At 39.1% G+C, this 20,956-nt stretch overlaps 1 protein-coding gene across 4 annotated transcripts in view; it reads left to right on the forward strand.

Annotated features, from left to right (window-relative positions):
• Positions 1-20,007, forward strand: part of LOC110343834 (NXPE family member 3-like) — a 32,175-nt gene extending 12,168 nt beyond the window's left edge. The window contains exons 3-5 of one of the 4 annotated variants that reach the window (XM_004840219.3): positions 4,913-4,992; positions 7,851-8,063; positions 19,251-20,007. In XM_004840219.3, the coding sequence (XP_004840276.2) occupies positions 4,913-4,992; positions 7,851-8,063; positions 19,251-19,783 (826 nt within the window). In that variant the 3' untranslated portion in view covers positions 19,784-20,007. Of the gene's footprint in view, positions 1-4,894; positions 4,993-7,850; positions 8,064-19,250 lie in introns of all 4 variants that reach the window. The other 3 variants (XM_087195791.1, XM_087195792.1, XM_021254527.2) reach the window with 3 other exon arrangements.
• Positions 20,008-20,956: the final 949 nt, after the last annotated feature.

Below are 20,956 nucleotides of genomic sequence, written 5' to 3' on the forward strand. Positions count from 1 at the left end.
ACAAAACTCAAAAAATATAAAAACAGAAAATACCTTTATGTCTTGGGATTGAGAAAATATTGTTTTAGTGTCATAAAGGAAAATACTGGTAAGTTAGGCTAATTTTAAAATCTTTGTTATAAAATGTTCCATAAACATAATGTAAGTCAGGCTCGCATAGATTTTGAGATAACATCTATAACACATATAATTGATACAAGAATAATACTCTGAGTAAATAAAGAAATCCTATAAAACAATAAGAAAAAATGGTATGGATCAAGAGCCAGGTGTGCTGGTACATGCCTATAATCCCAGCACTCTGGCAGGCTGAGGCAGGAGGATTGTAAGTTTGAGCCCAGCCTGGGCAATTTAACAATTTAGAGCAAGACCCGGCCTAGAAAAATGGGCAAAAGATATAAATAAAAAAAAATCACAGAAAAAAAATGTGAATAGTGAATAAAAATATAAGTATATATTCAGCATCATGAACAATGAAGAAAATTTAAATTGAAACCAAAATATCGTCTTTCAATAATATTTTTGAGACAGGGTCTCATTATATAGTTCAGGCTGGCCTTTAACTCACTATGTAGCTAGGCTGGCCTTGAACTCACAGCAGTCCTCCTGCTTCAGCCTCCCAAGTGGGATTACAGGTGTGCACCACCATGCCCAACTTCAAAGTTTAAAACCTTGCAACCAATTCTATTTTGTATTTTAGATACATTATATATCAAAGGTAGGGCCGGGTACGTAGCTCAGTGGCACCATGCCTGCCTGGCAAGTGCAAGGTCCTGAGTTCAATTGCTAGTACCAAAATAAGTAAATAAAGTAAAATGCATAAAATGTAGATGAGAATATAAACACTGTGTTGACAATAGTGACTTTATCTTTGTGAGGAATGGAATGGGAATGGACAGTGGTTAGGGGATGCCTTTGTGATACCTATAATGATCTTTTTCTTACTTCTTTTTTCTTTTTTTAAAAAAAACCTTTATTATCAAACACACACAAATACAAAAATTAACACCATTCAAAGAAAAATAATGCAAGGGAAAAAAACCTACAATAATATTCAAATACCATAGAACTCAACCAAAACAAAACTGAAAAGCACTTAAACATTTTTCCATATAATTTAAAAAAACATCTCAAGCACCTACAAGACACCAGAGGATGTAATTTGTTTCAGAAAGATCCCCAAAACCAACATTGAACAGATAATGGTCTGGAAAAAAACTCCAGTTAGCAGACTCTACATAAGGCAAGCTTCTCCCTAATTTAAATTTCAATACAGTCATATGACACGCGATGGAAACACAATCCGAGAAATATGTTATTAGGCCATTTCATTTGTGTGTATCCTTAATTACACTATCAGTTTCTCACACTAGGGAAACTATTTGGTATTTACACATACGTGTCCTGTTTATTTCACTTAAGAGGATGGGCTCGATATGCATCCATTTAGCTATAAATGACTCTAGTTTCTTGTTCTTTATGGCTGAGTAGTACTCCATTTTATAACAAAAAACACATCTTATTTATCCAGTCTCCAGTTAATGGGCACTTGAGCTGTTTCCAAGCTTTCGCTATTACAAACTGTGCCACTATAAACATGGGTGCACATATATCACTGTGGTATGATTCTTTTAATTCTTTTAGGAAGATACCCAGCAGGGGGATAGCTGGGTTGAATGGGACCTCTAAGCCTAATTCTTTGAGGTATCTCCATACTGATTTCCACAGTGGTTGCACTAGTCTGCACTCCCACCAACAATGGAGAAGGGTTCCTTTCTCCCCACACCCCTGTCAGTATTTGTTATTGGATGATTTCTTGATAGCAGCCATTCTTTCTGGGGTGAGGTGGAATTCAGTACTGTTTTCATCTGCATCTCTTGAATATGCAGTGATGTTGAACAGTTTTTCATATATTTATTTGCTGCTTTTATCTTTTTCTTACTTTTTTTAAATTTAACTTTTTATTGTGAAATAATGATAAACTCACAAGAAGTTGCAAAATAGTACACAGAATGGTATAATCTCCTTCCCCAGATTCCTCCAGTGGTAACACCTCATATATATGAAGTGTAATATCAAAACAAGAAAATTAACATTGGTACAATTCTATTAACTAGACTACAAATTTTATTTAGTTGGTTGTTTTTTTTTTTTTTGGTACTGGGGATTGAACTCAGGTCCTTGCGCTTGCGCAGCAGGCAGTGAAACCACTGAGCAAAATCCCTGGCCCTATAGTTTTGACCAGCTTATATATATACTCGTGTGTGTGTTTCTTCGCAATAGATTTATGTAAGCAACAGCACAATCAAGATACAGAAAGCTCCCGTCACCATGCAGGAAATCCCTTCTGCTGCCCTCTTTCCACACTCCCACTGTCTGAGTCCTGTTCCTGTCACCTGGAAACCCTACTCTGCTCTCCATCTCTATACTTTTTTTTTGGTACTGGTGATCGAACTTGGGACCTTGTGCTTGCGAGGCAGGCAGCAGAACCACACTTCTGCTATTTCTATAATGTTATATAAATGGACTCATACAGTGTGCAGTCAGTTGTCATTGGATTTTTTCACCAGAGATGATGCCCTTAAAATCCACCTGAGTTATCGCATGTATCAATAATTCATTCCTTTTCCTTGCTATCTGAGATGTCACTGTATGTGTTCGTTTAACCACTCATGCATCAAAGGAAATTTGGGGGTGTTTTCAGCTTTTGACTCTTATTAATAAAGCTTCTGTGAATATTCATATAGAGGCTTTTGTATGAGCATAAATGTTCCTTTGTCTGAGTGCAATTTCTCAATTGTGCAACTGGTGGGTGTTTAATTTTATAAGAATCTGCCAAACTATTTCACAGAATGGCCTTAGGATTTTACATCCTAAGAGATCCAGTTTTTCTGTGTTCTCCCCAGCACTGAGTGTTAATACTATTTTAAAATTTTAGCTGTTGAACTATTCTTTTTAAAAGAAAGATCTGATTCATATCTGGAAATATGTTAAGAACTGGTAGAACTGGATGTCAAGTACACAATAATTTTTAAAAACATGCACAGAAGATAGATAGTTTTTCAAGAAGTTGTCCTACACAGAAGATGGAGAAAGGAGATGGAGTTGCAGCTACAGAAAAGTGGAGTGGCTTTATTTCATGAAGCATGTATTCATGTATGTGCACTCTGTTTATATTCTGAAAAAAAGAAGAGCTTGGGAAGAATAAGTTAAAGATGATGTAAAAAAATGAATGCGGCACAATGTAAAAGAAGAGGAAAGAGGTTACTTCGGGATCTAGATACAATGTCACCTCTTTCCTTTCAGAAGGGCAAGGAGGAAGCGAGAATGAGAAGTAGATACATCTTTTGTTAAGGGGGTTAAATGTGAAACAGCTTCTCTGCAAAATACAAGATGCTACCCAAGGAATTGAAGAGAAGAAAATGGCGAGCTCCTAACACCAGCTTTGGAGAATGAGAGAGGCATCTACCAGGATTCAGATAGAAGAATTGCCCAGTAGTATTTCCGTCACCACTAGAACTGGAGCTCATTAATTCTAGAGACAACAGTTCATACATTTGTGCAACAAACATTTACTAAGATATTCAGTAGCTATTTGTCTAATTCTAGTATTTCTCAGTAGCCAATAATCTTACTGTGATTGATTAAACATTAAAGTATAATGTACATGTGATAAAATAAATGGACATGTTTCAAGTGTGCATGTCCATAGATTTTAATGAATGTGCACACCCATGTAACTGCTGCCACAATAAAGATATAGAGCATTTCCACCACTCCAGAGTTCTCTTGTGCCCTTCACCATTTCCTTTACTAGTCTCCAGCCTCAGGCAAACACTGATTTGCCTTCTGACAGTAAATACTAGTTTTGCATTTTCTAGAATTATGACTAGAATTATGAATTCTAGAATTACAACTCCATAAAAATAGTCATATGGCACACACTCTTCCTGGCTTCCTCTGCTCAGTGAAATGTTTTGGAGACTCATCCATGCTGCTGCTGGGTGTTAGTAATTCTTTCCTTTTTATTGCTGAAGAGTGTTGCACTGTATGGATATACCACAATTTGTTTATCCATTCGCTTCTTGATGAACATTTGAGGGGTTTTTTCCCCAGGTTTAGGCTATTATGGATAAAACAGCTGCCAATGTTGATGTATAAGACTTTTGTAGGCAAACATTTTCATAGTAGGTAAACATCTGTGGATGGAATTTTTATTAATAGACTTTAAAAAAAAGTTTTAGATTTACAGAGAAGTTGAGACAATAGCATGGGAAGTTCTCATTTTTTCCTTTCCCCTACAGTCTCCCCTATTTTTCACATCTTGCATGACTGTGGTATATCTGTTACAATTCATGAGCCAATTGTGGCACATTATTATTAATTCCAGTCCATTGTTTATTTAGATTTCCTTAATTTTTAACTAATGTCTTTTATTTCTTTTCTAGGCTCCCATTCAGGTTGTCACATTATATTTAGTTATCTTGTTTCATTAAACTCTTTATCCTATCCTGTTTCCTTAAGCTCTCTGGGCTGTGAAAGCATCTCTGACTTTGTCTTTGATGACCCTGACAATTTTGAGAAGTACTAGTTGATTGTATTGTTGGATTCACTTCTATTGGAATTTGTCTGTTTTCCTTATGATTACACTAGTGTTGTATGTCTTGGGGAGGAAGATCCCAGAGGTAAGATTATATTTTTATCACATCATAAAATAAGATTGTTCTGTTCTTTCCATCATTTTTTCTCTGTTGTGATTGTCTCAAGTATCAATGTGCTAATTATATTGTAATGATCTCATTTATTTTTGAAATTAGGCAGAATAGAGATGACAAGTCAATCATCATATGCCCTAGCAACTTAAACTTTCACCTGATCACATCCCTCAATGCAGGCTCTCCTGTTTCTCTAGGAATGTGACTGACAAGCTGCTCTCTCAGGGTATTTCTCCAATCCTAGTCAGACCTGCAGCCCCAATAAACACCAGTCTGGGTGAGTAGGGCTGGGATATGCTGGGGATTGGGTGGTAATAGACCTAGGTGGCTTTTATTCCTTGACTGAGAGTCTAGCCTCTCCCTGCCAGGGTGGAATAGTATAAAGGTTAGTAGTATGGACTCTTAACAACAGGCTTCCTGGATTCAAATGTTATCCCTGCCCATCACTATTCTTTTTTTAAAAAAATCACTTCACTGAGGTCTGATTGACACAGAAATTGCACATATTTAATATATACAACTTGGTGAGTTTGATGTAAGTATATATCTGTGAAATCATCATTTATCAATTCATGCTATAAACTTATCCACAACTCCACTGCAGTTAAATTTTAAGCTTAAATGTAATAGGACTGATAAATAGATCAAGAGAAAATCCAATTTAAAATTCTCAATTGTGGCCATGGAGTTCAATTTTCGTTTTGAAGCTTTACTACTATACAGAGCACTGTAATTTTGTTTTGTTTTGTTTTGTTTTGTTTTTACATCAATTGTTTAAGCTTGATGATTAAAACAGGGAAGTTTCTTTTCTCGGCAGGAATGTTACATATTGTGTAAGTAACTGGGTGACACTTCATACCTTCATGTACGCATATTTTATACTTGAGAGAAAGTATACACTTCAACACACTACTGCATTTACAAGATATTTTACATTAAATATTTTGTAAATATTTTAAAATATCCATTATCTCTGAAAGTTTCCTGCTGCCCTCTTTGTTATTATTATTTGCATATGATTAAAACATTTAAGATCTACCCTCTTAGCAAAATTTTAAATATACAATTCAGTATATTAATTATACTGAACTATATTATTATTAACTATAGATTTCATGCTGTATAGTAATCTCTAGGATTGATTATTCATTTTATATACCTGAAACTTTGTATCCCTTCACTACCACCTTCCTGTTTCCCCTTCCTCCTCAGCCCTTAGCATTCATTATTCTACTCTCTGCTTCTGTGAGTCTAGTTTAGATACCTCATGTGTTATTTGTCCTTTGGCTTATTTCATTTAGCATAATATTCTCCAGGCTCATCCAAATTGTCAAAATGGCAGGGTTTCCTTCTTTATCTATTTAGCTTTTACTTTTCTAGCTCCATTAATGAATAATTGACAAATAAAATTATATATATTTAAGGTATACAAGGTGATATGGTATGTGTATACATTGTGACACAATTAAGTTATTGAGCACATCCATCACCTCACATAGTTACCTTCATTTTTTGTTTTGGTGTGTATCAGAGACCTCTGCATTGGGTTCTGATCTCCTGCTCGGTGCTACAGAGCAAGGCTAAGAAAAAACAAACAAACTAACTAACTAAAAGACAGAGCTAAAGAGACAGAGAAACCAGGGAGCCAGGACAACCAATGCTCCTCATCCAGCAAAGGCACTGGTCAGTCTAAACCACTGATTTTTATTTGTAATCAATTGGGGTAAAGGTGAGCTATATGCTAAAGGAAAACCACATGTGAGGACCTGAAGTTGTGCAGTTACTATGGATACTAATGCAAGCAAGGCTTGTAAAGGACAACACAAAGCATTCTTGAATTAGGAACAGAATAGACAAAATATAGGGTTGTAAGTAGAACCTTGTCCTTCTAGTTAAGAAGGTTTTAATTGTGGGAATGGAATTTGGGTGAGAGTTACTCTGACCTCAGCACATAGGCTTCAGGTGGACTTACTTCTCAAAACAAGCCAATTGAGAAGTTACCTCTTTACAGCTTGCACCGATTACAGCCTGCTTTGGGCATAATCCATATTGTAGTCTCCCGCAGCAGTGTGTGTGTGTGTGTGTGTGTGTGTGTGTTTGATCGATAGGAACACTTAACCTTTCCTCTCTTAGCAAATTTCAAGTCTACACTATGATACTATCAACTGTAGTCACCAGGATGTACCCTTAGATCCCCAGAACTTATATGTCTTATAATTCAAAGTTTATACACTTTGACCCTTTTCCCCTCCTAAGTCCCTGGAAACCACTGTTCTACTCTATTTCTGAGTTCAGTTTTTTAGACTCCACTTATAAGTGAGATCACACAGTATTTGTCTTTGTTTGGCTTATTTCACTTAATATAATGTGTGGACCATGATCCTCCAAAAGTGGCAGGATTTCCTTTCTTAAGAGTGAATAATATTCCATTGTGTGGTGTGTGTGACATTTTCTCTCTCCATTCACCCATTGATGGACACTCAGTTGTTTCTATGTCTCGGCTGTTGTGAATAATGATTCATGAATATGGGAGTGTAGATAATATCTCTTTGAGATCCTGATTTCAATTCCTTTGAGCATAACCCCAAAATTGGGATTGCTGGATCATATAATACTCTATCTGCAATTTTTTGAGAAACTGCCAATCTTTTTCTTAATTTTAAATTTTTATTATTATTCATTTGCAGGGCCTTCGTTTTTTGTGTTTGTTTTTTTTTTTGGTAGCGGGGATGGAACTCAGGTCCTTGCGCTTGCGCAGCAGGTGGCGAAACCACTGAGCTACATCCCCGGCCCTGCAGTGCCTTACGATTATATTCCTTGTGTGGTGTTGGCACATGTACATAGGACATTCTTATTCTTTTTTCACCCCCTCCCTCCCGTCTCCTCCCTCCATCTCTTGATCCCTTCATTATTCTTCTTTTTTCCCTTCATTATTCTTAATCATGGACAAATTCTTATCGTTCCAGTGCCCCGTGTCCCCACTTGTAAACGGAGGTAAGAATAGTACTCCATAGGTTTCATAAAAGACTAAATGAGATCATGTGTGTAAAGCATAGAAGAGTACCTGACACATTGTAAGAGGTTAATGTTGGCTCCTGTTATTCTATAGCCTGTTCTGTTTTCTCCCTCCTGTAGCTCTGTCCCCACGGCCCCCATGCCGCCCTGGCCTCCTGGCCCCAAAGCCCTCTGGCTTCTACCATCAAAATGTGTGGCACTCTCTGGCCTGCTCCAGCCGCTCCTTCCCCACCACTGACAGCATCCTGGGCTGCCTGGCTGGCCGCATCGTCCACATGATGGGGGACTCCACTCTTCGGCAGTGGTGGGAGTATCTGCGTGACACAGTGCCCTGTGAGTGACTGTGAGGGATGCGTAAGGCAGTGGAGACCCATGAAGGAAGAAACTGGGGAGGCGGGGAGCTTGGAGGGATACACTCATACTTGGTGGAGATGTGAGGCAGGATCCCACCTTTCGAAGGCAAATGAGTGAAGAAATCCAGGTTGGGATGATGCAGCTACTAACGTGGAGTTCCCTTCTTGGTTTAGAGACTATGCAATGAACTCAAATGACCAATTAAACCTTTCAAGTAACACAATGTGTGATGACACTCAAAGAACCTTCATTTAGTATCTAAATAAAATCCACCCTTAGTCTCTCAGTAAAATTAAAATATGAAGGACATTAAGTATTAAGTTTAAACTTTTGTTCTCCCCATCTCAATTTCTTTCCTCTTTCTCCTTCTCTTCCTTCTCCTCCTGCTCTTCTTCTTCTATGTTCTTTTCCCTTTTTGTGTGTGTGTGTGTGTGTGTGTGTGTGTGTGTGTGTGTGCACCTTCACACTGAGCTACATCCCCAGTCCTTTTTTTTTTTTTATTTTGAGACAGGTTCTTGCTAAGTTTCTTAATTGCTTAGGCTGGGATGAAACTTGTGATCCTCCTGCCACAGCCTCCTAGAGTCCTGAGACTACAGGCTTGTGCCACCACACTTGGCTATGTGCCTGAGTCTTGACCAGTGACTTGGAAGAGATGGTGGTGCCCTTAGTACCTGAAAATTTAGTGAGTGCTAATGAATGTGCGTGGTTCTCTCAGCCCCTCCAAAATTAAATTAACACTATCCCAAATCTTCCATTTATCTAAATAGGCAACATTAATGGAAAATAAATCTATCACAAGACTTGTGAGTAAACTCTCCTCACCCTCAGTTTGGAAAATGAAAACAAACACTAAGCCTTTCACGAAGTTATTTTAAGTAAAAAATACTGTCCATCCAAAACCTAGTACAAAGATGTTACAAGTCTCTGTGGCTGGGAGTGTAGCTCACTGGCAGAGGGTTTGCCTAGAATGTACGAGGACTTGAGTGTGATTCCCCAGCACAGTCAAAAAGAAACAAACAACAACGAAAAAGGTTTGATTCACAAAAAAGTAGAGAGAAAAACTAGCCAGAATGTCAGACAGATTGGTGCACAGAATCGCTATTAACTCAATTGTTAAGCTATCAACAAGGATAATTGTGGCTCTTGCTTACCACCTGATTTTTTTCTCCAGTTTCAGACAGGAAACTCAGACACTTTCCTGGACTCCTGCAAAGTTTAGGACTTCCCATCTTGTCACTATAGTCACTAGGTGCCATTTAAGGTTCTCCTTTATTTTAAACAGTTAGTTGTGATCTAATTGGCAAGCCCTAAATGGCACATATTTAAAGTTTCGACCTACATGTATACTCATGAAACAATCTTCACACGAAATAATTAATGTGTCCATCACCCCCAAAATTTTCCTCATGCCCCTTGGTGATCCTTCCGTCTCATCCTTTGCATCCTCCATCCCAGAACTCCTGCTTTCTGTCTCTGTAGCTTGCTTTGTGTTTGCTAGAACTTCATACAAATGGAGCCATACAGTGTGTAACCCATTGTACATGGTTTCTTTAATTTGACATAGTTATTCTGAGATTTGCCCATGTTTCTGTGGCAATAATTTGTTCCCTTTTCATTTTGAGTAAGTATTCCATTATAATGATGTACCATAATTGTGTATCTGTTCATCTGTCAATGACCATTTAGACTATTACTGATTTTTAGCTATTACAAATAAAAGTGCTACGAATATCTGTGTACAAGTCTTTGTACGGGTATATGCTTTTGTTTCTCTCAAGTAAACATCTAAAATTGGAGTGGCTGGATCACATGGTAAATGAACAGGTGATCAAAATATATAGTGAATGTTTATATTTTTTTAAAGTTTATTACAGCAAATGATACATTGCCATGAACCCCTCCTCAAAACAGTCCCCCTCGCTTTCAACACATTTATCTCATCGTTCTTGCCACTTTATGAAGCAGTTCTAATAGCCCTCTTTCATTCTTTATGAGGTGGTACAGGGTTTGCCTTGCATGTACAAGAACGTGCCTGAGTGTGATTACCAGTCAGAAAAAAAAAAAAGGAAAAGATTTGATTTACAAGAAAGTGGAGGGATCAGCTAGCCAGAATCCCAGTCAGACTGGGGCCCATCATCTCTATAAACTCCATTGTTAAGCTATCAATACGGATAAGTGTAGCACTTGCTTGCCAACTTATTTTTACCTCCAATCTCAGATGGGAAGCTCAGACTTGATTAAAAAAAAAAAAAATATATATATATATATATATATATATATATATATATATATATATATCCTTGTAAAAACATGATGGTGAGGGCGGGGGATTTAGCTCAGTGGTGCTGCTGCCTGCCTCACAAGCACAAGGTCCGGAGTTCAATCCCCAGTACCTAAAAAATTAAAAATTAAATTAAAAAAAAAAACCAAAACATGATGGTGAGTACTCATCCACCTTATTTGCCAGATCTGGCACCATGCGACTTCTGGCTCTTCCCCAAAGTCAAAATGATCATTAAACATTTAAAGTTGATTCAGAATATCAAGGCAGCCATGACAGTGTCACTAAAAACGCTTAAAAAAAGGCAAGAATATGGGAGAAGTGTGTTTGAAGTGAGATGGAGTAATTTGAGGGGGATTAATAGCAATGTGTCTTTTTTTTTTTTTTTTTTTGATACCGGGGATCAAACTCGGGTCCTTGCACTTGCGGGTTAGGCTATGGAACCACTGAGCTAAATCCCCGGCCCAGCAATGTGTCTTTTACTGTAATAATTTTTTTTTTGGTACTCAGGATCGAACTCAAGACCTTGCACTTTTGAGACAGGTTTGATACCACTAAATCCCTGGCCTCTTTTTTGTTTTTGGGGTTTTTTTTGACATAGTCTTGCTCTCTAGTTCAGGCTGGCCCTGAACTCACTATGTACCCCAAGCAGGCCTCAAACTCGAAGTGATCCTATTGCCTCAGCCTCCCAAGTGCTGGGATTATGGGCATGCACCCCCACACCTGGCTTGTAATAATTTTTAAAAATTTAAACATTCTCTGTATTTTGTATCAAATCACATTTCATTAAAAAAAAAAAAAAAAACACCTGCCAAACCGTTCTCCACACTAGTCCCATTTTATAGTCCCACCATTGGTGTATGTGCTTGCCAACACCTCAGGACGCTGGTCTTTTAAATTTTACCTTCACTGATAAGTTTGCAGTGTTCATAGTGACTTACTCAAGCATTTTTATGCTGGCTGCTTTAAAGTCCTTTTCAGAGCATTCCAACTTCTGGGTAATCTTGGTGTTGGGCCCTGTTGATTATCATTTCTTGTTCAAGTTATAATTACCTCACTTCTTAGTTTGACAAGCGATTTTCCATTACATTCTGAACATTTATCCAAGCACTCTTCTAGGTGGCAGGGATACAGCAGTAAACAGCAACAATAAAAACCTTTATTCAAGATTTCTATCACCTTAGTCACTTTGTTCATCTTTGAGACACAACACTGGATACCTATATCTTAAAGGACAGGTTTATTTTGGCTCGCAATTTCAAAAGTTTCAGTCCATGGTCAGCAGGCTCAAACACAGAAACAGCATGGGGAAGGCCCTGTCATGGAGGAAGGCTGCTCACATCACGGTGACCAGGAAGCAGAGAGCAAAGGGAAGATAAATCTCCCCAAGTCAGGCCCCCAGGGACCCGCCTCTTCTAACCAGACCCCACCTCCAAACAGCACATTTAGCTTTGAGCTCATACCTGGATTAAATCACTGATGGGTACAGTGCACCCATGATCTAGTCACCTCCAAAAGCCCCACTTCTGGACACATGAGGCCTTTGGGGGACATCCTAGATGTAAACCATGACACCTACTTCATTGGGCATAAACTAGTAGAAAGACTTAGAGAACAACTAGCAAAATAAATATCCACACAGAGAGTGAAATTTTCTGTTGAAAAAAAATCTAGAGCTGGGTGTGGTGGTGCAAACATGAAATCCCAGCACTCTGGAAGATTGAGGCAGGGGGATCTCATGTTGGAGCCCAGCCTGGGAAATTTAGTGACTTACCAAGATCCTGTGGGCCGGGGATTTAGCTCAGTGGTTTCGCCACTTGCTGCGCAAGCACAAGGACCCGAGTTTGATCCCCGGTACAAAAAAAAAAAAAAAGATCCTGTGTCAGACTGAAAAATACAAAAAGGTTGGGGGTGTAGCTCAGTGAGAAGGTCCTGGATTCAATCCCCAGTACCACGCACACACACAAAAAGTGTTGTAGGCTAAGATATGACATTTCACCTTGAATATTAAATATAAATCTTTTTAAATGAATATTTTATATGCAACCAAAATAAGATGGTCACGCCTAACAAGATAAATAATAGTTTCTTAGATTTAATATTCACTTCATCAACAAATTTCCTCTGCTCCTTCAAAGCCTATAGAATTTTTCTAAAAGTTTATTTTTTTAAGAGCAGTAGGTTCCCAGAAAAACTGAGAGAAAGATACAGAGATTTCCCATATGTTTCCCCCAACACATACATATCCTGCCACATAAAGCACATTTTCCACTAGAGTAGTACAGTTGTTATAATGGGTGAACCTACAGTCATTATCACCCATCATAATTGTCTGAAGTCCATAGTTTCTTACATTGGGATTCACTCTTGGTGTTGTACATTCTATGGGTTTGGATGAATGCATAATGACACATATCTACCATTATGGCATCATGTAGAGTATTTTCACTGCTCTAAAAATCCTCTCTTCTCTTTCTTTTACCTCCTCCTCCCATCACTTCCTGGCCAATCTTTTTACTGTCTCCATAATTTGGCCTTTTTCAGAAGGTCATATCATTGGAATCATTACAGCGTGCAGCCTTTCCAGATTAACTTCATTGACTTAGTAATACACATGTAAGTTATTCCATGTTATTTCATGGTTTGATGGCTCGTTTCTTTGTAGACTTGACTGGATGTGTCATTGTTTATTTACCTGCTTACCTGCTGAAGGACATCTTGGTTGTTTTCAGGTTATGACAATTATAAATAAGGCTTCTACAAACATCCATTTGCAGGGTTTTGTGCAGAAATAAGTTTTCAAGTTCTTTGGGTAAATGCCAAGGATAGAATTGTGTTGGGTTTTTTCACGGCCAAAATCCATTCCAGGACCTGATTTTGTCCGTTGGTTTCTTTACATTTAGAGTCAGTGAGAGTTGTCTTGTCAAATGTTACATGTTCAAATTTGTGTGATTGTTTCAGGACAGTGACATTTAGTCTGCCTTCTAATTCTGGTATTTTCTGAATATTGGAATTTAGATTCATTTTAAACCTTTGCATAGGTGATGTTATAAACTCTGCAGCACATGGAAAAATAGCAATATCTGGTTGTCTATCATCAGTGATACTGAGACTGCCTGGGTGAACTGATAAAATCTTACTCCTAACTTGGTACACCCCTGTTTTTCCCTTGGGAGAAGAAAAGAATCTATGCAGTATTATTTTGGCACTGTGTAAACTATAAGAAATCCCCATTAACTATGCTCCTACTGATTTTAAAACAGTGATTATGACTGCCTGAATCAATCATTTTGAAAAGGTTGCAAAATACTGATTTTGTAACTCTGTTTCTTCTACATTTACTTGCTAGCCTTCCTTTTTTTTTTTTCCAGTATTGGGGATTGAACTCAGGACCTTGCACTTGTGAGGCAGGCGTGGTGGCGCTGAGCTAAATCCCTGGCCCTTGCTAGCCTTCTTTTGTAAAATAATACTTTCTTTCATTAACTTGGCTAACAGGTTAGTCCAAAACATAATTCTTCCTAGAAATTTAATATATGTAGTGTCTGCCCACCCCTCTTATTGAGACAGGGCCTCCCTAGGTAGTTTAGCCTGGTTTTGAACTCACTATGTAGCCTAGGCTGCCCTCAAACTCGCAGCAATCCTCCTGCCTCAGCCTCCCAAGTGCTGGGATTATAGGCATGCACCACCATGCCTGGCAGTATTCCCTTTTAATTACCAATGTACAAAGAAAAGAGCAGGTTTAAGAGTTGCTTCAAATGGTGACAAAAGACTTTATGCTTTTATTTGGTACTGAGGATTGAACTCGGGACCTTGTGCTTGCAAGGCACGTGGCAGAACCACTGAGCTAAATCTCTGGCCCTGGCTTTTCTTTTTTGAGTATCATTGTGAACACAGGATTTTTTAAAAAATTTAGTGTAATTGAGCCAGTAGCGTCATTTTCTCTAATAATCAAATTTTCACAATGTTTGCCAAGTGGGGTCCTGTGTCTTTTTTTTTTTTTTTTTTTTTTTTGTACCGGGGACTGAAATCGGGTCCTTGAGCTTGCAAGGCAAGCGACGGAACCACTGAGCTAAATCCCTGGCCCTCCCGTGTCTTTTTTGATGTAACTTTCACATTAAAAGCTCACTTGGTTTCTGGCACAAAGTGTCCCAGACACAAATTGTACTTATTCACCCCCAGGCTTGGAATCTGTCCATTCTCAGAGTATTTGTGAGGAATTAGAAATGCATATCTGGGCACAGTAAGTGGTTATTATTATTGAGTGACATGTTTCTAGGTCACTCAGCAGACAAATGATATAGAGAGGTGATACATACATAGATAAATTAAAAATCATGACATTCATATGGATATCTTTGTATCTTTGCTTGTTTGCTGTAATGGGGATTAAACTCAGGGCTTAGCACTGAGCTACATCCCCAACTATTCTATTCTATTCTATTCTATTCTATTCTATTCTATTCTATTCTATTCTATTTATTTATTTATTTTTGGTGCCAGGGATGGAACTCAGGTCCTTGCGCTTGCACAGCAGGCAGCAAAACCACTGAGCTAAATCCCTGGCCCTCCCCAACTATTTTTAATTTTTTTTTTAAATTTTGAGACAGGGTCTCACTAAGTCCCTATGTTGCCTGGGCTGGGCTCCAAATTTTAGTCCTCCTACCTCAGCCTGCCAGAGTGCTAGGATTAGAAGTGTGCACTACAATTTATTTTAGAATGTATGTTTATTTATTTGAGCTTATAGTTGTATCCATTTCTCCTACATTGAAAAATCTTAAGAGATTTTACTTATTTGCTGTATCTGACCGTGTTTTTAAAAAAGTAATACCAAAGTAACCGCATCACTATTAGAAGTAACAATAAAACTGCTGAATGAAATTAAAGACCCCTTTATCAGTAAGTGTGGTTGTATCAAAAGACTCCAAAAGCTGACTTGAAGAAGCAAAAAAGGGAAACATTGGGAGCATCAGTGAGGACAGTAACTACAGAGGATTGAAACACACAGATGTGTCCAAATCCAGGAATGATAAGGATAACATTTTGGAGAATTTTTGGCAACCAAGTCCTTATTTTAAGAAATGATAAAGGAAAAGAATCAAGTCTTTCTTCCGTCTTTCCTGTACAACCAAATATTTGGTGAGGCAAATTTCTTTCTATAAGATGGATCCATCTAAAAAGAAGGAATGATAACCCAGAATATGACAATTCCATAGCTCCTAGTGAACTGACGGATCTAAAAATAATTATATAGATGGATCTTTTGCAGATGAGAAGGGGACCAAGAGGTAGAGAGAGGAGCAGGGAGGAGAGGAGAAGGTAAAGTAGAAAGAATTAAGATGTGTTAGATCCGTGTACCAACTCCCCATGATGAATGTAATCATTGTGTACTGAAAACGTACTAATATAATTTTTTAAATCTAAAAAATAGAAACAGTTATCAATACATGCTCATATTGCAAAAAAGCAGAGGTATCTAGGCACTACCTCCCTTCTGATGCAAGCGTATCCTTACCATTTGTAAGTATTACCCTCCAAAATGGGATGTGATCCTGGTGTGGTGGCACACCCCTATAATTCCAGAACTTGGGAGGCTGAGTGAGAAGAATTGCCATGAGTTCGAAGGCAGCCTGGGCTACATAACGAGTTCAAGGCCAGCCTGAACTACACAATGAAACCCTGTCTCAAAAAACAAACAAACAAACAAACAAACAAAAAAGAAAGAAAGAAAAGAAAAAAAGCAAGTCATTCAACTCTAGAAGTTCCTCCAACCATTTCACTATTGTTACAATTCCTTCTTTCTCTCTATCCAGATATACCCATTATTCTAACTTTTTTTTATAACCTATACCTTTGTTTTTATATAGTTTTGCTGCTTTATTAGACATTGCTAAACAATATATGTGAATTTTGCCTGATTTTGAACTTTATGTAAATGGTAACTTATGTTATGAATTCTGTTGGAATTGCTTCCTTTCTTGATATAAGGTATTTAAGATGCAGCCATATTCTCTCATGCAATGGTAGATCATCCTTTTCACAGGAGCATGGTATGATTTTATTACATTATCTGTACACATTTAGCTATTGATAAAAAGTATTGCTATAAACATTCTTGCACGTGTTACTTTATAGTCCAGATGAGCATGCATTTCTTCAAGGTATACTTCTGTGGTGGTTTTTCTGGCCACAGAGAGAGTATAAGATTTAGGAGATTCTAACAATTTATAAAAAGTGATTTTAAGCCAGGGTTCATTGAATGTGTCTGGAATCTCAGCATTCTGGGAGGCTGAGGCAGGAGGATTGCAAGTTTGAGCCTAGCCTCTGGCACTTAGTGACTTAGCAAGACCCTGTCTCAAAATACAACATAAAAGGGCTGGGGATTTAGCTCAGTGGTTTCGCCACCTGCTGCGCAAGTGCAAGGACCCAAGTTTGATCCCCAGTACCCCCAAAAATAAAAAATTTTAAAAAAGGCTGGAGATGTAGTTCAAGTTCAATCCCTAGTAACACACACACACACACACACACACACACACCTACCTTACCTTTTTGCCAGCAACTCTCATTGATCCACATTCTTGCCACCGTTTAATATTACCATTTTTCAATTTGGGCAAAAATTATGGGTATATAGTAGTGGATCAGTGTGTTTTAGTTCAAATTTCTCTTGTTCCTTATGAACGAATGCCTTCTATTTAAATTTTGGACACTGACTGCTTGGCACCATTGATTGAGCAATCCTTCCTGTCCCCCTAATTCTTCAGTGAATAAATCATGAATGAGGGTAGGTTGGCTTGTTTGGGGGCTGTCTATTCTGTTTAGTGAATTCACTTATTTATGCAGGACCCACACCACCAGTCTTTATTCTTACAGTTTTGTAATAATTATGGAGTTTTGGTGGACAAGACCTATACTTTTTTTATGTTATGCTTTAAAACAGTCTTGGCAGACTTTTTTGGCTTTTAACACTTCCATATATTTTATTCAATCTGGAATTTCAGGAAAAAATTCCTGTTGGGATTTTAATTGATTATATGAAATTTGCAGTGACTTTAGTTCCAACTGAGATATCTATGAACATGGTATATCTATCAAGAATGTTTTGTTATTGGTTTCTAATATATTTGCATTGTGAGTAGGGAGTATATATAATTTATATCTTTTGTAATTTTATGATATTCACTTTTGGGCCCAGTATTTTATCCATGCTGTAAATGTTTCACCCTTCCAATTTGGATGTAATCTATTGATGGATTGATCAATTGATTGAGATACTGAGGATTGAACCCAGGGTCCTCCAACTGAGCTACATCCCTATTCCTTTCTTTAACTTTTTACTTTGAGACAGTCTCTCTTTAAATCAAGTTGCCCAAGCTGGGCTTGAACTTGAGATCCTCCTGCCTCAGCCTCCCGGGTGCCAAGATTACAGGCATGCACTACCATACTTTTCCCTGCCTAACTTCTCTGGTTAGAACTTCCAGAAATCATGTTACTTACATTCAATGGACTCTGCTTTCCCTTGGTACAAACATCAAAACCACAAACAGGATCTACTCGGTACTGCATGATCTGACTCTGCCTGCATCATCTTGTCTTGTGTCACTTATCATGGTCTAGAAACATTAACAATCTTTCAGTCCCTCGTAATCCCAACCTTCTAGCTATACCAGGGAACACCTGTCTCTCCCACGAGACCGTAACCTCCACAAGGGAAAGGACTTCAGTGCCCTTTTAACCATCAAATGCACAAGAACCCAAAACAATACTGGTGAGATAGATGACATCTCATTGTGTTGCTGTGGAATATTATTAGATAAATATGAGAATAATTAAAAACCTAAACTAGGGGCTGGGGATTTAGCTCAGTGGTTCCGCCACCTGCCTCGCAAGCGCAAGGATCCAAGTTCGATCCCGGGTACCAAAAAAAAAAACCTAAACTAAAAGTTGGATGCGAGATTTGGACATTGAAATTCTTAAAAATGAAGAACAAATAGGACTTGATGAATGATTAGACTTTAAGACCCAGAGAGACATCAGATTTGACAAAGGGCTTCTCCATGAAAAGCTGGGGTGGGGGATAAAATATTGGAAAGTCACTTAAATGATAGCTAGCTGGTTTGGGGGAATGAGGGAAGTTCAGAAAGTAGCAAGATTCGTGTAGATATTATAGCTTCATTTTATCCATATTGCATTCAAGGCAACAGTGAAATACTCAAAAATGTTGATTGGCCTTTGGAAGTGTGGAACCACAGCTCAGGACACTAACAGGTCTTAGACAAAAGCATTCATAGAAGTGAACGAATTCCCCACAAGGTAGGCCGTAAAGAAAAGCAGATGAAGGCTGGGGATTTAGCTCAGTGCTGCCATGCCTGCCTCACAAGTGCAAGGTCTCCTGAGTTCCATCCCTGGTACCAAAAAAAAAAGCAGACAATAGGGACAGAATTTTAGAGAATACTTTTCCTTTACAAAGGGCAAGGAAAACATGAAGCAAACTAGTGAGCCAAGAATAATCAGAAAGAGAGAAAAAAACTGGATAATGTAGAAGGAAAACAGTTTTCAGAAGAGAACACTCAGAATATGAAAGTCAAATGCTGTACAGGTTTACAAGCAAAAAGGAGCTGTGTGTAGCTCAGTGGTAGAGCATTTGCCTAGTATGTTTGAGGCCCTGGGTTTGAACCCCACCACCACAAAAAATAAAAAAGGAAAAAAGGAAGCAAACTGAAAAGGACTTTGGATGGATAGTAGTGACATCCATGGGGAGAGGCATTAGAGTTTAGGAAGAAAAACCTTGTGTCCTGAGGAACAAGCAGGAACAGGAACTTGTATTTGTACTGGAGGATGATACGCAGCCCCATGTTAACTTATGAAATCTGTCTCCCTCCCAACAGCCCTGAAGCCAGTGAATCTACATGTCACATATCAGGTGGGGCCCCTGATGGCCGTGGACACTACTCGGGGCATAGTGCTGCACTGGCGGGCTCACAGCTGGCCCCTGCGCTCTCTCCGCACACCAGTGGCCTCCCTGCACTCAGTGGTCAGGGAGCTGGCAGGCCTGGCTGGGGGTCCCCACACCGTGGTGGTGCTGGGCTTGGGAGCCCACTTCACCACCTTCCCTCCGTCCATCTTTGTGCGACGCCTGGCAGGGATTCGGGCCGCTGTGACAGCCCTGCTGGCCCGGGAACCCAGTACTCTTGTGGTCATCAAATTGGCCAACACTGGCTACAAATCCGTGTATGGCAGCGACTGGTTCACCCTCCAGGTGAACCGGCTCCTTCGAGCTGCCTTTTCTGGTCTCCGTGTGGCCTTTGTGGACGCCTGGGAAATGACCTCCAGCCTGGCCCTGCCGGACAACATTCACCCGGGGAAGCTCATTGTCCGGAATGAGGTGGACCTACTCCTCTCCTTCATCTGTCCCACCTGAGTGCTTCTGTAGGCCCTGGGGCTGTGCTTATGAAGTGCCTGGGGCCTGGCCACAGGAATTCTGAGAAGGATGGAACAATGAACTAACAACGATTCAAAAAGAGTAGTGACTCAAGATTTACCACCAGGGTAAACTCTTAACATTTTGGTGACCATCTTTTCCTACATCTCTCTATGCACTACATAGATAAACATGTAATTTTACATAAATGAGATCATATTTTACATGCTTTCTTTTAAATTCCCTATTTTGGAGAAATTTTTATTGGTTAAATTGCACATGATATGGTTATAAGAAAAACTACAGAGATCCCTTGTGCTCTTCGCTCAATTCCTCCTGATGCCATCATTTTTTAAAACTACAGTTTAGCACCATAACCATGGATACAATCTACCAATCCTAGTCAGATTTCCCAGTTTTACTGTGCTCATTTGTTGTTTTGTTTTGGGGTGTGTGTGTGTGTGTGTGTGTGTGTGTGTGTGTGTGTGTTGCAGTACTGGAGACTGAGCCCAGAGCCTTTGGACAGAACTCCCCCCTACCAGTCCTTTTTAGTTTTTTATTTTGAGATTGGGTCTTGCTAAGGTTCTAATTTGTCCAGGCTGGGGTCAAACTTGCAATCCTGCTGCCTCGGCTTCCCCATGGAGCTGGGACTACAGATGTGTACCACCACACCCAGCTATTTTCTTGTATTTTGTTATAGGGAACAGGAACAGGGGATGTTACTAGAACCTCTACAGTAAGTCCTAGTCTCCTGTGACCCACGACAGCACTAGGCAAATTGACTTATTATACAGGAAAGGCAGAAAAAGTGAGACTTTGAGAAGCTGAGCTTTGGGCCTGATCAGTGCTGCTCTGGGCGGCAAAGACGAAAGCCCCCAGCTTACTGCACCTTTTATTCAGTACATCAGGAGAAACAGATGCAACAAATGACTTGCAGAGAGTTCAGTACATTGGGATAAACAAAGTGTAACAAAAGACTGGAGGGGGTGTGTGGAAATCCAAGAACAATGAGGAACTAGCAGATGAAGAATTTGTCCCTCCCAGGATGTCTCCCACTGGTACAATCTTGTCCTGGAGAATCACAGCATCACTGGACCATTGAGGTCTCAGTTGTGACCGGAGGCCAAAATGGAGTTATGTCTTGAAATGCCAAAGCTGGCCTGTAGGCGGGAG

The sequence above is a fragment of the Heterocephalus glaber genome, unplaced genomic scaffold (assembly GCF_053883595.1).
Source record: "Heterocephalus glaber isolate CG9 unplaced genomic scaffold, H.glaber_assembly_v1.0 deba00001610, whole genome shotgun sequence".
NCBI lineage: Eukaryota > Metazoa > Chordata > Mammalia > Rodentia > Bathyergidae > Heterocephalus > Heterocephalus glaber.